At 43.1% G+C, this 17,257-nt stretch overlaps 1 protein-coding gene across 1 annotated transcript; it reads right to left on the bottom strand.

Annotated features, from left to right (window-relative positions):
- Window positions 1-14,939: 14,939 nt before the first annotated feature.
- LOC120666152 lies at window positions 14,940-15,568 on the bottom strand. Its single transcript, XM_039945938.1, has one exon. It carries the CDS (start codon window positions 15,498-15,500, stop codon window positions 15,165-15,167), a length of 336 nt encoding a protein of 111 aa, XP_039801872.1. The 5' UTR covers window positions 15,501-15,568; the 3' UTR covers window positions 14,940-15,164.
- Window positions 15,569-17,257: the final 1,689 nt, after the last annotated feature.

A 17,257-nucleotide genomic window follows, 5' to 3' on the forward strand; every position in this document is an offset into this window, starting at 1 on the left:
CATCATCCAAACAACCATATTCATCATCATCATCTTTCACTTCTTACTCTATATGGCAAAAGGGTTAAGCTGTCTCAATATCCGTGAGAGACGGACGATTCGAATCGAATTTGTTAACCTGGCCAGGCAGACCTAAACACACGCATGGGAACAAAGTCACCCACGCAACAGTTCCCTTCAATTCCCGCTTCACGGAACAGGCCCACCGCCCTCAAGTACAGTAGTATGACGACTCTGTACTCGCCATTAGCTAGATGTGAACGAGTTCAAGACGGTGGGGAGTATGTTCCGGCCTCGGTTCAATCCAGTACTTAAGCTTACCGATTACCATATTCTCGGCATGTGGTTAGTACGTTCAAACGCTTAACCACCACTACCACACACTGCGGCCTTATCCATTTTCACTAAACAGATGGGGCATCACAAGTACCACAGCCCCGCCCGTGAACCTTATAGTTGCAGTATGTAGTGGACATTCAATTCCTATAATTCTCGCAAGTGACAGAAAATCACTCGACTTCTACCGAACCATTAGCCTAGCCAACTAGCGACCTAAACCAACTAGTGTTCAAGCATAGGTACCTAGGATCATGCAACTAAGGTTTCAATCAACTCCTGTAAATGTAAATGCACAAGTATATAGAAATATAAGTAGTTGCATAAATCTACAATAGATAGGACATGCTCCGGGGCTTGCCTTGCTAAGCAAAGTTAGCCTTGGGCTCTTCCGAACTTTGGTTCGGGTCTTCGGCGGCTTCAGTTAGATTCACTTGAGCTTCACGCTGCTCACTCTCGGACTCGGGCACTAGATCGTACGTACCGTCGGCGAGAGTAGTCGAATCTACACGAGATGCATATGCATGAGTTTACGTGATGATCTCAATTCATGATTTAATTCACTATAAAGTGCAAACCAGCACAACTCCAGTTAAGTTGGAGATTATGTTCTCTTTATTGGGCAATCGTTTATAGAGTACTATCTAACATGATTTTATTCATAAAAGGACTAGGAGTTTGTTGTCTTTCATTTTCTTGACATGTAGAAATGGTATTTTTCTTAATTAATACTATACTAACCTGTAACGCCATAACTAGGGTTACATAAACTTTCTGGTACTGAAATTTTTATGCAATGTACACATCTGAGTAACATGCCTACTGTGTAATTTTTAGCTAAATTCATTGAGCATATTAATTATTAAAAAGATATTAAACAGCTACTACTAGGAGTAAGATTCATTTATACAGAACAAACCATACAAGTAAAGATACTAAAATTTTTACTAAGGCTTCATAATCTTATTTGAAGTCTACTGTTAATTTTTCAGATTTTATGGAGCAGTAAACAGAGCATGAAAAATAGAGAAACATATAGCTGTATGGATCAAAACTAATTTCCATAGACTGTTACACTAATACCTAGAGGCTCAAACTTTACCAAAAGGATTTAATACTCTAATATAAGCTCTAGTAAAAATATGAGATTTTTCTATACAGAAAAACTATTTTTCTTTATTTAGTACATTTCTTCCTACCATAAATTATTTGGATCAGTTTGACTTAACTAAAAATTTCCAAACTTTTTCTGGGGAATACAGGAATCATAATAGAGCAACTGTAAAAGTTTCAAATAATTAATATTAGCAAAACAACCTGGATAAATAAAACTATTTAACCTAGGCATAAAGCAAGATCTATTAAAACCAATAGCTAGATTTCTCCTATGGTCATGAAATTTTTACACAGGGCCAAAATATTTGGTAATAAAACACTGTCCAAAACTCAGAACCATAACATGCATATAACTTGAGATACCATAAAATCTACCTATTCTTTGTATTTTACATAGAGCAAAAACTAATGAGCAAAAGAAAAAGTTCATGTAACAAAAGTTGTAGATCTCTTTGCAAAGATTCCATAACAGTTGAGTTTGTATTTTTCTGATTTTTCTACGATTTTTAAACGAATTTACAATTTCGCTGTTTGAAACTGAAAACTGAAAACGAGATTTGCAGACATGCCCTTGACGTTAGCGCAAAACCCCCTGGGATCTAAAAACAAATCACAACCATGCCCTTGGACGGAGGTTGAAGAAGGGCAGGATAGGGTCGGCCTTTCCCGGCCGAAATCCGGCGGCTCCGGTCGCCAGCGGCGAGGGGAAAGTGGGGGAGGAGCTAGAGGAGACCGAGCTCTACCCGTTTGTGGGCTCAAACGAGGTTGGGGATGGCCGGAGGTGTGCTCCCTGCGGGAGCAGTGGGCGGCGGCGACGGCAGGCCGCGGCGGCGGCGCTCCGGCGAGGGGAAGCGGCAGTGGGGTGGTCTGGGAGCTTCACCAAGCCATGGAGAAGCTAGCTAGGGGGCTTGCTCGGGTCGAGGAGGGCCGGAAGGGAGAGCTCCGCGGTGGCTCAGGTGATGGCGGCGGCCATGGTGATGGCGGAGGTGTGCCTGGGCGCAGGGTAGGCTGGGGCTTGGGTCTTGGGCAAGAAAAGTGAAGAGTGAGGGGTGAGGGGTGAGGGAGCTTCGGCTCGAAGAAAAGGGGAGGGCCGGGGTGAGCTGCAGGGGTTGGGGCGTCGGTGGTGAGCGGCATTGAAGGCCAGCGGCGTCGCCACGGCGTTGTCGCCGAGCGCTCGTCGGGTGGTGGCGTGCGGAGGAGCAGAGGCTCAGCAGCGGTGCAGGCAGGGGCGCAGCAAGGCGGTGCGATCATGGCGGAGGCAGCGAGCAGGCTACGTGCTGGGCGTGCTAGCCGCGGCGTGCTCGGCTCTGCTCTCGGGGAGGAGGGAAGCAGAGCAGAGGAGGGAGAGAGAGAGAGGAGGGAGAGAGAGAGTTGACTTTGATTTTTCTCAAATTTTTCAATTGAAACTCGAAAAATTTTGAATATGAAAATTGTTCAAAATTCTACAACTTTCGTTTTAGGTACAAACTTATTTGAAGCCTAGTTTAAGAATTAAATTTAAATGTTCAATGAATATGAATTATTGCCCTATTCAAGTTCAAATTCAAATTTCTCTTCAATTTTTGTGTAGCTACTTGAAAATCCTTGAACACGAAAGTTTTTCAACATTTAAAACTATACAACTTTGGTTTTGGACAAAAGTTTATTTGAGCTATGGTTTGAAAATTATTTTCAAAGCATGTTGTAAAGATTTGAATTATTTCATCATTTCATGTGAACACTTTAAAATTTGAATTTGATTACTCTTGCAAAAATTTTAAACATCACCTAGGGTGTATATCATTGCATTCTATTTGTCATTTCATGGCGATGGTGAACAAATATATTTAAACCTATAAAAGATGTATTTTACCTAAAGGTACATGCACATACACACATACACATGCATTTATTTCAACTTTTCTTGGTTAATTAGGCATAATGCTATATTTAATTTCTCTTGCTTAGCATTTTAATTACCTGGGTTGTCACATTATGCTGATCACAAAGATTACAATTTTGAGAATAAGATTAGCATACCCAGCGGCAGAGCCGGAAGCACCCGAAAGCGACATGGCTTTGTTGTTGTAGTCGTCCCGCTCGATCCAGTGCAGAGATGTTGCAGTGACGATCACGCTCGCTCACCTAGCGCCGGGAAGAAGTCGTACTGCGTCATCGCCCAAACAGGAAAGAGTTGACGTCGCTACCGGGAACAGGAATAGAAGCGAGTAGTCGTGCCGCCGCCGACACTCCCCAAAAACATATTTGACGTCCTCACCCGAGCAGGTGAACTCACGGACAGCAGCGTTTCGGAGGCCTACTCTTCTGGTGCTCATGCGCGCAAGAACCGGAACAGGGCAGCAGGAATGCAGCACAACGATGGAGCTTTGTGTGTTGTACGTATAGAAGATAGAGAAAGGATGCCTCTCTATAGGTCTCAGGCGTGACCTTTGGCTGCTCAAGTTAATGCCATCAAAAGACACCGTGAAAGGCCTTTGGCTGCCCAGCTTAATGCCATGAAAGACACCATGAAAGGCACCGTGAAGGACCTTTGGCTGCCTAGCTTAATGTCATAAAAACTAGTAACTCCCAGCCATTGAAATGTCCGTTACTAGTCACTAACCACAGGTCAGTTAATAGTCATCAAATTGTGATCCAAAATGACAACACCCTTCTCAACTTCCAATGCGGTACTGTCACAATTGTAACTACCCCAAAATCATGTGCCTTGGGATTTATTGATCATTTTTAATAGGCATTTGGCCCATTAATTCTAACAATCCCCACCAAATTCCAAGGCACATGTTCAATTACACCGTTGTTTAGATATACTGGTGTTTCGATGGAGACCTGGTTAGGGTTGAACATCCACCTAGAGCATGAGCTAGGCTGCAAACTGCATCCCCTCTGTTTGGAGCATATAAGTCGTACTCTCGTGCCTTTCATGAGTCTCTAGAGATTACCCGATCTCATAGACTGTGACTAGCAGTCGAACTCATATAGGTGTGTCTCTTTTAGGATGTCCTGTAGGACAACATCCCTGCTTTACCAAGCCACTCGGATCACATTAAGAGTTTAATCAACCTCCCTAACAGTATTGGAGAGACGGTGCATCTCAAATGAGCTAGACTTTATTCTAAGGAGTCTCTCCCTCAGCCATCCACTAGTTTGTTTCGCCATCCTAATTCACGGGATCTCCGATCACAAAGGATAGGTTACCGCTATGGAATGGCTTCAAGTGGGTCTCAAGCCCAACTCCCTCCATGCACCTTCTATCATATTGCGTGATAGACCCTTAGTAAACTGATCTACCAGATTATTAGATGTATGGACATAGTCCAATGATATTACTCCGGAGTTTCTCAACTTTCTGACAGTCTTCAGGCGCCTTTTCACATGCCTTGTAGACTTCATATTGTCCTTAGAATTGTTTACCTTTGTTATTACAGTTTGATTGTCATAGTTCATGAATATAGCCGGTATAGGTTTCTCTACAATCGGCAAATCCATAAGGAGCTCACGTAGCCACTCGGCTTCAGCGCCCGCAGTATCCAATGCCGTCAGTTCTGCTTCCATTGTAGACTTCATTAAGATAGTCTGCTTGCAAGACTTCCAGGAAACAGCGCCACCTCCAAGTAGGAACGCATATCCGCTTGTGGCATACAGCTCATCAGCATCAGAAATCCAATTAGCATCACAATAACCTTCTAGTACCCTTGGATACCCAGTAAAGTGAATGTCATAACTCATTATGCCTTTTAGATAGCGTAGTACTCTCTCAAGAGCAACCCAGTGAATATCTTCCGGATTTGACACAAACTGGCTTAGTTTGCTAGCAAACGAGATATCAGGTCTGGTTGCACTAGTCAAATACATGAGAGAACCAATTATTTGTGAATATCTCAATTGGTTTATTGCAATTTTCCGATTTTTCCTCAAAATCACGCTTGGGTCATAAGGAGTTGGAGCTGGTGCACAGTCATCGTACCCAAAATGATTTAATACATTTTCCACATAGTGGGACTGCACAAGAGTAACCCCACCATTTCCTTCTTCTCTCTATAGCTTAATGTTAAGAACAACATCAGCCTCACCCAAGTCTTTCATCTCAAAATTGTTAGACAGAAAAATTTTCACTTCTTTGATGACTTCAATATTATTTCCGAATATTAAAATATCATCCACATATAAGTACAAAATGACACCATTACCTCCACCAAACTGATAATACACACATTTATCAGCTTCATTCACCACAAAGCCGGCTGATGTTAAAGTTTTATCAAATTTCTCATGCCATTGCTTAGGGGCTTGCTTTAGGCCATACAAGGATTTTAGCAGCTTACAAACCTTACCCTCTTAACCTTTTGCCACAAATCCATCAGGCTGATCCAAATAAATCTCTTCCTCAAGCTCTCCATTTAAAAAAGTTGTCTTAACATCCATCTGCTGAATGAGAAGACCGTGTGAGGCAGCCAAGGATATTAGCACATGTATGATCGTCAGACGGGCAACTGGTGAGTAAGTATCAAAGTAATCTTCTCCTTCCTTTTGTGTATAGCTCTTAGCCACCAGCCTTGCCTTGTACTTCTCAACAGTACCATCAGGTCTCATTTTCTTTTTGAACACCCATTTACACCCCACAGGTTTACATCCGTAAGGACGATCAACCACTTCCCAAGTCTCATTAGACATAATAGAATCCATCTCACTTTGCACTGCTTCCTTCCATAAGTCAGCATCAATGGATGAATATGCCTCAGCAATGGTTGTAGGAGTGTCTTCCGCGAGGTATACAATAAAGTCCTCACCAAAGGATTTTGCAACCCTTTGTCTCTTGCTCTTTCGAGTGACTGTATTATTATCCTCCACAGGAGTTTCCACATGAGTTTCAAAATCATCATTATTTATCGGTTCATGGACATCCTCAAAAGAAATAGAATCATGATTAGAAGTGCTAGGTGTATTTTTCATGGGAAATTCATTTTCGAAAAATGTTACGTCTCTCGATTCCATGATAGTACCTTCAATCATATCCGGTATTTTGGAACTTATTATTAAAAAATCTATAACCCACGCTGTGTATAGCATAACCAAGAAAAACACAATCAATGGTTTTGGGTCCAAGCTTTCGCTTCTTGTTAATTGGCACATTCACCTTTGCCAAACAACCCCATGTTCGCAGATAAGAGAGATTTAATCTTTTTTTCTCCCATTCCTCGAATGGTGTAATTTTTTTGTTCTTTGTGGGCACCCTATTCAGGACATGACACGCTGTCAAAATCGCCTCACCCCACCATTCCTTAGGTAGCCCCGCAGTTTCTAACATGGCATTAACCAAATCAGTTAGAGTACAGTTCTTTCTCTCAGCAATCCCATTGGATTGTGGTGAGTATGGCAGTGTCCTCTCATGAATAATTCCACGCTACATGCAAAACTCAGAAAATTCATTTGAAAAATACTCTCCTCCGCGATCAGAACGCACCCATTTAATTTTCTTTTCAAGTTGGTTTTCTACCTCAGCCTTATAGTTTTTAAAATAATAGAACGCTTCATCCTTTGTTTTCAATAGATACACATAGCAAAATCTAGTGCAATCATCTATAAGCATCATGAAAAATTTGTTGCCACCTTTGGTCAATATTCCATTCATCTCACAAATATCTGAATGAATTAATTCAAGCGGTGCCAACTCTCTCGCCGCAGCAGCCTTGTGAGGCTTGCGAGGTTGTTTTGCTTCAACACACACATGGCACTTTGAATTTTTTACCACATCAATTTTAGGAATTAAATTCAAACTAGCTAAGCGGGACATGCAGTCAACGTTAATATGACATAATCTCAAATGCCAAATATTAGTCTCAACATTATTAACCACATTGTTCACAGACTTAAAGCAAGTATCAACCAAAGACAAGCGGAACAAGCCTCTGCTCTCATAGCCTTTTCCAACAAAAGTTCCGTACTTAGAAATAACACATTTATTGGATTCAAATACTAGCTTATAACCATCACGACAGAGTAAGGAGCCACAAATCAAGTTCTTCTTTATTGAGGGGACATGATGCACGTTCTTGAGCTGCACGGTCTTTCCCGAAGTAAGTTTCAGATTGACCGTACCAACACCATGAATGGCTGCATGCGCTCCATTCCCCATCAGCAAGGAGGCAGCCCGCCCGGCCTGGTAAAAAGAAAACAAGGAAAAAGTCAGCACATACATGAATATTTGCACCGGTATCAACCCACCAATCAGTTGAATTACAAACTGAAAATGCAGAAGGTAAAAATTTACCATACCCAGAAGTAGCTGCTTCAGTCTCAACGGTGTTAACTGATTTCTGTGCAGGAGGCTTCCACTTAGCCTCCGGACACTCTCTCGCAAAGTGCCCAGCCTTGCCACAGGTGAAACAGTTCATCTTTTCCTTGGTCATCTTTTTCCCTTTTTTGAAAGAAGTGGAGGGCTTCTGCTTAAGCTCTTGCTGAAATTTCTTTTTATGTGGTTTGGGACGACTCTTTTGCACCATATGTGCGCTAGAACTCCCCTCAATGACTTTCTTGCCTTTAACATCTTCTGCTCTAGCCTTGTCCTCAACATCAAGAGTCCCAACAAGCTCAGCAGTGCTAAACTCTTGCCTCTTATGTTTGAGAGACGTTGCAAAGTGAGTCCATGATTGTGGCAGCTTTGCAATCATGCAACCTGCCACAAACTTATCAGGGAGCGCACACCCAAACAGCTCAAGTTCCTTCACCAGTGCCTGTATCTCATGAGCATGTTTGACCACCGGACGGTTCTCAACCATCCGATAGTCATGAAACTGCTCCATGATGTACAGCTCAGAACCGGCGTCAGAAATGCCATAACGGGCCTCAAGTGCATCCCAAATAGCCTTACCAGTCGGAAGCTGTATATATGCATCAATGAGAGAATCTCCAATGACGCTCAGCAAGCTAGCCTTACAATTGGTGTCATCATGATCGAACTGACGTTGCTCATCAACGGTTCAAACAGTAGCAGGCATCTCAGCCACCACATAAAAGCAACGCATAGAGGTCAACCACAGAATAGTTTTCTGGCACCATCTATTGTAGTGAGTGCCCTCAAACGGCGGTGGTTTCAACATACCCGCAAAGCCAATAGATGAAAATTGTCTAACATCATGTTTTTGGATTGTTAGAAATCTAGGCAATTTCATGTTTAATTTATTCCATAAATATGACGCAAACAAGAAATGCATGATCATGATATCATATATGTGCTTATCAAAGGAATTCATCATCAAAGTCATCATGAACATGAAACTAGTGCTAACCAGCAAAGCATGACATGTGAAAACTCTCAAATAAAGCATGTCAATCACAGTGTTTATGCTGATCACAAAGATTACAATTTTGAGAATAAGATTAGCATACCCAGCGGCAGAGCCGGAAGCACCCGAAAGCGACATGGTGCTTTGTTGTTGTAGTCATCCCGCTCGATGCAGTGCATAGATGTTGCAGCGGCGATCACGCTCGTTCGCCTAGCGCCGGGAAGAAGTCGTACTGCATCGTCGCCCGAACAGGAAAGAGTTGACGTCGCCTCCGGGAACAGGAACAGAAGCGAGTAGTCGTGCCGCCGCCGACACTCCCCAAAAACATGATTGTCGTCCTCACCCGAGTAGGCGAACTCACGGACAGCAGCGTTTCGGAGGCCTACTCTTCCGGTGCTCGTGCGCGCCAGAACCGGAATGGGGCAGCAGGAACGCAGCACAACAGTGGAGCTTTGTGTGTTGTACATATAGAAGACAGAGAAAGGATGCCTCTCTATAGGCCCCAGGCGTGACCTTTGGCTGCTCAAGTTAATGCCATCAAAAGGCACCGTGAAAGGCCTTTGGCTACCTAGCTTAATGCCATGAAAGGCACCGTGAAGGACCTTTGGCTGCCTAGCTTAATGCCATGAAAACTAGTAACTCCCAGCCATTGAAATGTCTGTTACTAGTCACTAACCACGGGTCAGTTAATAATCATCAAATTGTGATCCAAAATGACAACACCCTTCTCAACTTCCAATGCGGCACTGTCACAATTGTAACTACCCCCAAAATCATGTGCCTTGGGATTTATTGATCATTTTTAATAGGCATTTGGCCCATTAATTCTAACACATCAATCGAGCTGAGCACATCAATCCCCATCTGTTGTACACCTTCTTCTCTCCAGCCATCTTGCTCTTGCACAACAATGGAATGGCCAACAACAGGCGTGCTGGGGAAGACGGCTCCAACCAACCACGGGCAAACGGCCTAAGAGATCCGTTGTCTTCTCCTTCCATCCTTTCCTGGGTCTGATCCAATCTGTTTACATAGTGATGACGAGGCCTCCAGTACTTTGCGCCGCGTACCTTCTCCAGCCCCGGCGGGCTACTTCAACGACTCCGCGAGGATAATTAGGAGCTCATCCTATGCTACCTCCACGAGAAAGATGAGGCCCATGAGCGCCACTCCGAGGTGACTCATGAAAATGGGTGCCTCGAACGCTGCCAGGACGTGGTCCGCGCTGCGCTATCGGACGCCGAGGGCGAGACCTCCACTACTCGTGCCCAACTGGCTGATGCCAATGCCAGGGTGGCAAGTAAGTTTCCATTCAAATAGAGTCTCTTTAATGATGTTATGGACTAACCAATCTACCTTCTTCTTTTGTCAGCCCTGAAATCGTTAATCCAGGCCCTCCATCAAGCAGCGGCTACCTCTACCACGGCAAGGAACACGAGGTGTGATACTGTTGCCGAAAGCTTGCAGGACATCCCCAACCGCGCTCGGGAGATCGCCGGCCATGGGGTCCAGAAAGGGGCTGTTGTCGCCTTGACCATGGCGCAGACCCAATCTGGGAACGACCTCCGAGGTCTACATCCCGTCTTCCCGGAGGGCGACACTCGGGAGGACTTCGAAGAGCTCGTCACCAAGCTTGATTAAGTCACTGGTACCATCGGCGTCGAGATCAACATTGACAATGTTATCAATAAGGTCTTCCTCGCCAATGACTAGGCTGTAGCAGTAGTTATAGTGGTAGCAACCGATCTTGATGTAAATTCCAATCTTTCGATCGGCTTTTTAAATATATATCAATGAAGAAATTGGCTTCTATCCACTGTCTGATAATGTACAGCTCTGAATGATTTTGTCTTGATTTTTTGCACTTAGGGTGACACGTCTTGTATCGGCCATTATCCAGCCGATCCAAGTTATACAATCAGCTTACACGTCTACACAAAATGCTAGGATGGTACTTCTTTAGAAACTTCCTATTCAGAGCTCGGGAAAATCTTTCTCCTTCAGGTGTCTAAAATGTAAGTGTTACCAAGAACACACTCGTTTATCTGATAAGGACCTTCTCATGTAGGAGTCCATTTACACATATTTCTTATCCTTAGTCCCTACCAGTAAAATCAACTTCAAAATCAATTCGGAAAATTCCTTGACTCTAATTTTCTTATCATACCATCTGGCCACACGCACCTTATTTACCTCGACTTTGATTAAAGCCCTTAGCCAATGAGAAGCTAAATCCTCCAACTCATCTTTCATTAAGTTCAAGTATTCATCAGCTGTTAACTCATTCTACAAAGAAATGCGCCTCGAACCAGCTGTAATTTCCCAAGGAAAAATGACATCATGCCCATAAACCATTCGATAGGCCCAGAAAGCTTCATTCAGAGTCACATGCCATCGCTTCGGCTACTCATCAGTCTTCCTTTTGATTAGCTTAATGATCCCTTTGTAGGATGTCGCTTCTTATCCATTTGCTTGAGCACAATAAGGGGAAGAATTCAGCAATTTGATCCCCGTATTGGTAGCAAACTCTTCAAATTCCCCTAATGTAAACATAGAACCTTGATCAGTGGTAATGGTCTGAAGAATGCCAAATTGATAGATAATATGTTATTGTACAAAGCTGATCATATTCTGGGATGTCACTGTTTTCAATAGAATTGCCTCAACCCATTTGGTAAAGTAGTCTGTTGCCACTAATATGAACTTGTGACCTTTGCTAGATGACGGATAAATTGGCCGATCAGATCAATGCCCCACCCTCTGAAAGGCCACGGCTTTATGATAGGATTCATACTATGCATGGGCTCTCTGAATGTTACCAAACTTTTGACAACCCTGGTAATCTTTGTAATACTTGAAAAAAATCCTCAAGAATTGTTGGCCAAAAGTACTCGTTTCTCATGATAATCCACTTCATTTTATAGGTCGATTGATGTGCACCACACATGCCTTCATGTATTTCTCCCATCAGAACTTTAGATTTTTTCAACACCAAGGCACTTGAGTAGAACACCATCAATCATCCGACAGTGCAAGTCATCTTCCAGCAGAACAAACTTAGTAGCTTTGTATATTAATTGCCTGGAGACTTTCAGTGAAGGATACCTTAGATAATCAACAATTTCCTTCATCCAATCACCAGCCGAAAATTCCAGGGAATATGTTCTGCGCCAGCTTATTGGCTTCATCGTTATACATCTTGGGAATATGTTCTCTAGAAACCATCTGGAATTGTTTTTAATAACTCGAGACATTCTTCATGATAAATTCTCATAATATCGTTGTTGCAATCATATTTTCCAATCAATGATTGATAACAAGCATAGAATCCCCCAAACATTTCGAATGCATTGGCTTTAATTTATCTCGGCAGCTTCAAACCCTTGGGCACAGCTTCATATTCTGCCTGATTATTAGTTGATGTAGCATCAATCGGCAGAGAGAATTCAAAGCTTGCCCCACAAGGCGATATAAGAATTACGCTGATGCCAGAACCTTTCCCACAAGATGATCCATCAAAAAGTAGAGTCCACCGAGCAGGCTCTACAAGTAAAACCTCTGGTCCACAATGATGAGTAAGGAAATCGGCCATGACTTATCCCTTAACAGCTTTGGCCAATTCAAACCGTAAATTAAATTATGTAAGGCTATAATCCACTCCCAATTCTCCCATTTAAAATCAGCAATGACACATGTATCTAACAACATCATCTTTGCAAATAACAATGCATTCAGTCGATAATAAATAATGTCTAAACTTTGGTACACGTGAAATACAAGCATAAACATAGTTTTTTAGTGGGAGAAAACCTGGTTTCTACATCCAAGAGTCTTCTGCTGATGTAATAAAACACGCGTTCATTTCCTTCGAACTCTTGAATAAGGACTGATCCAATAGCACATTCATCATTCGATAAGTACAACTTAAACGGCTTGTGCTTCTGGGGAGGGATCAACACGGGTGAAGACACCAAGTGCGCAGGGGCGGAGACAAGGGGGGGCAGGGGCCAGGCCCCCCCTAACGTTGCTGCAACTCCACGTAAAACCCCCTAATCTCATTGCTAATATTGCTCATTAACAAGGTATGGCCCCCCTGATCTAAATTGCCCCCCCCCTATGTTTCAATCCTGGCTCCGCCCCTGCAAGTACGGATTCAATTTTAACCCATACTTTCTGGTGCACCCCAAAGTTCTACGCAGATCAACCAAATGTTCATGGAGCCCTTTCGACTTGACCACAGCATCATCAATGTATATCTCTACGGTCTTGCCGACGATATCATGAAAGATAAAATTCATCGCCTGATACGTTGCACCAGCATTTTTCAAACCAAAAGTCATGACAACCCACTCATATAAACCAATATGTCAATGGTTGTCTTCAAAATATCCTCTTTAGCCATGAAAATCTGATTGTACCCTGCATTCTTAGAGTTGTCACTTATATTTCCGCATGAAAAATGGTGGTTAATAAATAGGTAAGTTGAATGAATTTTTCTTGGATATTCAACTGTATAAACAAGGGTAAGATAAATAATGAATAAGAGGTAGTGTGACACACAAGTTTCATGCTCAAACTCAAGTTAATCCTATGATAGGGAGAAAGGAAGAAGTTAGTTGTCCGGGTTTTATGTACTTCTAATAATTATACAGCTCATATTACACATTACACCATACACATGATTATCCTAACTCTAGACAACCAGATACTACCGGGTGACCGCTCATGACTGACAGATAAGACTATCTAGCTCATCACGGTACTTTATGGACCTCCTACCCGCCTAACCGAACGTGGAGGATTTCGATGACCAAAATAGGGCTATCACCACCTGCAGGCTACCTCTACAAACCATGAGAAAGGGTGACATCTAGCAATACTTGATTAACCCAAACACCATGTTTACATTAATAAACAATACTCTAGCATCCCGCGTGGAACTCCCACCCTCCGAATGAACATCATACTAGAGCAAACATTTGAATACTGGAACAGGTACCGGTGTACTAAATCTAATTCTCTAGTCATGCAAATCATAAAGTATGACTATAAACTAGTCATAAAGTATATATCTAACACCGCAGGATATAAGTCATGCATAAATAACTGTAAGATAAGTTTGTTATAGCTATCCGAGAATTACAAAGGAGAGTAAGAGCTAGACCCATACCGAAAATCCTGAGCATCCTTGGGGACCCAAAGACTAGCTAATTCATCCTAAATCCACTAGCCAAAAGGACTAAGCAAGAGGGAATTGAAGCTTGAGCAACTTGGAGTGAACTTGTGGTGTGTCTCCAAATGACCCCCCCCCCCCCCAAACCCCACCCCTCATATTTATAGGAGGGAGTCAGAGGTGTGCTCTGTGAGGAATTGCAGCTCACTGACCAAGAACCGCCGTGGAGGACAATGGGGAGGCGTCACATCAAAGGGGAAGGTCGGTGGTGCCGACCCCAACTCGACTAACCAAGCCTAGGCCCCAACCGACCTCAGCTTCGGCTGAGAAGCTGGTAAGTGGGCTCTCGAACTCACTTAGATCCGCCTCTATCTCCGCTTTTGGTTCTGGTGCAACCTCTCTTGCCTAGTTCGACTAGTCGATCAGGGGGGCATGCTGCTCGCTTTGCTTTGCATGCTCGCAGCTAGGCCCTGAATATGTGACGTTGTAGATGTCGCAAGATCATTTGTGAGGCCAAATTTTTTTTCTCCTACTCACTTATTTAGGCCTCACTTGTCAGAGACATGATACGAACGTCTGCTGCCCTAAATATTATCTGGGTCCTACTGACTTATACTTTCTGATACGTGGACTTTTGAACTCATGATTGAACTATGATGGATTCACGAACATGGATAACAGAAGTCAATATGATAACTATGATGATTATACTTTCTGATACGTGTGTGTGCGCGCGCGCGCACACGTGTGTGTGTGTGGAGCTCATACTTAGCTTGAATCCCAATATAAATGTATAACTGAAATGAAAAAGAAATGAATGGAAAGGAAAATAGGGGAAAAAGAATATTTGGTCCTGCTTCGTAACACCAATCGGGACCAAAGGTGCCCTGTTATCCTGATTGCCTGATCCGGGACCTTCAGTCCCAGATTGGTGGTCCCGGTCGAAACTGAAACAATAAGGATTTTCCAACCGGGACAAATCAAGCTTTAGTGCGACCACTTCACCCAAGATCAATTAGAAGAGAAAGGACCACATGAATGCATCAAGTTAATTTAAAATCAAACTATGAATAAGTGCTCTTATTGAGCAGTGAACTGTTTTCACAATAATATCAAATGGAAACCGAACATAAGAGGCTGAGACTATACACATAAATATATAACCACTCCGATCCATGGCGAATTACACCCAGATCAAACGCGCCTGAACTTACGGAAGAACCGTGCAGATCGACGACTGACTGCAGCGCTGCTTAACCGCGGCACTGGTATATGGCCTGGCAGCCGTTGCTGTAGGCCTGCCCGCGGGCGGGGCACGGGCCATAGCAAGCGGCCTTGCTCGCGGTAAGAGCGCCGTAGTTGATGTACCCGCCGCTGTACAGCGCCCTCCTCCGCGGGTACGCCGGCGCCTCCTCGCCCTCCAACACGGAGCTGCTCGCGTCGTCCTCGACGCGCCGCAGCGCGTGCAGTGACGGCATCGCCTCACGGCCAGCCGAGAGTCCTCCGGCTTCTGCAGCGGCGGCGCCGCTGGCCAGCAGCAACAAGGCAGCGAAGGCGAGACCAAGCAGCACTCGAGTTCGCCGCGGCATTTTTTTTTGTTGCTACAAGTGTTTGTACTGCAGTGCAGTGCGTGCTGCCGGAACTGTGTAGAGCGGCAGGGAGCGCTAGGCTGGATTTGTACTCGTCCGATCGGGTGGTTGATGTGCAGTGCGACAGCAACAGCGCGCCTAACAACACACGTGAAGCTAGACGACGATAGTGTCGGCTGACGAGCCCTTTCTTGCTCTTAGCTTGCATGATTAAAGAAGAACCTTTTCCGCCGGAACCATGTGGATCTAGTTGTGGGCTTGTGGCAGTGTAGCGTACCCAGCTCTACTGTGTAACTAACGATGAATTCAGTTCTCAGTTCTGTGCCGTCTAGTGTAGGCATCATACCCAGTGCAATGGTTGTTAGCGTACCCATAACTCAATTAGGGTAGGTAGGCACCGCAATGGTTGCTAGCAAATTTACAACTCAGTTTTTCTGATGATCCGTCACCATTGCATGTCTTTCTGATTGTCCAAACGCTTGGAGGTTTAGTCAATGAGCCGCTGCCCTTTGTCTTCCTCGTACCTCTACACATTGGCATGCCAAATTGGCCCTGCATCCACCCAACATTCACCGTACTATACGTCAAAAACTAACAAAGAAGACACCAAGATTAGTGACGTAAAAATAAAACACATCACTAATGTGAGATTAGTGACAGGTATAGTTCAAAGGCGTCAATAATATCGTTGTCCAAGTAAGAAATGCCTCTAGCCCAGATATATTAGTGACGCGTCTTACATAACTAAGGATAGGTGATTTTTTATTGGAGACGGCTTTTTGTTGAAACGTGTCACTAATGTTGGAAGTAGTTAGTGACGCACTTTCTTTAGCCACATCTCTATTGTAAGCTACTCAGATCTATGGAACAGCTGGAATAGAAAAATGATAGCAACCTGGGTTTGGACCACTGCGGCCTTTCAGCTAGCCCAAAATGCCGCACTTCCCTCTCTGGCCAACATAAAACAAGCCTAACCATTACATAAAGCTATGCATTTAGATGCTCTCACAAGTTTTTTCCAATTAATTGCTTAATTAGTGTAATTTATACATAGACAAATATAAATAAATTTGCTATGTTCTACTTCGTCTTTGTACATAAAAAATATAATATGAGTTAATTATAATCCAAGATATTTGTTTTATCCTTCAACGTTACTTTCTAATTAAAATAAATGCATCTTATAGCTCTTATCCTTTCCTTTACAACCAAAGTTCTCCGATAGATGTATGTCTTCAATGATAGCATCGTTCTTAATGTTTCTTGCGCTTTCACGATCCTAGAGTCGAGCCTTATCCTTTAGTGTGCTCTTTTTAAAGCATTTCTTGATTGGTATATTGTTCTTAGTTGTGTTTGCTGTTTGTTTTGTATGGTTGCGTCCGATGAATGCTTCGAGCAGAAGGAGTGTTGTTCGATGACTTGAAGATCAAGAGTTTCAAGAGAGCAAGAGCCAGTAAGAGTAACTTTCGTTGGAGAAAGGTGTAACATCCTTTGTTTACGGAATGTTATATAGTGAAAATTGTAGTTTTTCAAAAACTTTTTGTGTGCAAGTGTAAATAGTTAGAAATAGTATAAGGTTGAAATCATCTTCCTTCTCAAATTCCTAGTGAAATAAAAATTTTAAATAAAAATAAGGATTAATAATGCTAGTGTGATTTATTTGGAGTTGCTTGGATCTTTTTGAATCTACCTTGTTTAAAAAAAACTTTGAATGGTTTTTGGTTGAAATTGTGTGGGTTTTAATTTGAATTTGGTCA

Source organism: Panicum virgatum, chromosome 3N (assembly GCF_016808335.1).
Source record: "Panicum virgatum strain AP13 chromosome 3N, P.virgatum_v5, whole genome shotgun sequence".
In the NCBI taxonomy this organism is placed as follows: domain Eukaryota; kingdom Viridiplantae; phylum Streptophyta; class Magnoliopsida; order Poales; family Poaceae; genus Panicum; species Panicum virgatum.

Bases quoted from the DNA above. Each gene is read 5' to 3' on its own strand.
- LOC120666152 (XM_039945938.1), bottom strand. From the start codon at position 15,500: ATGCCGCGGCGAACTCGAGTGCTGCTTGGTCTCGCCTTCGCTGCCTTG.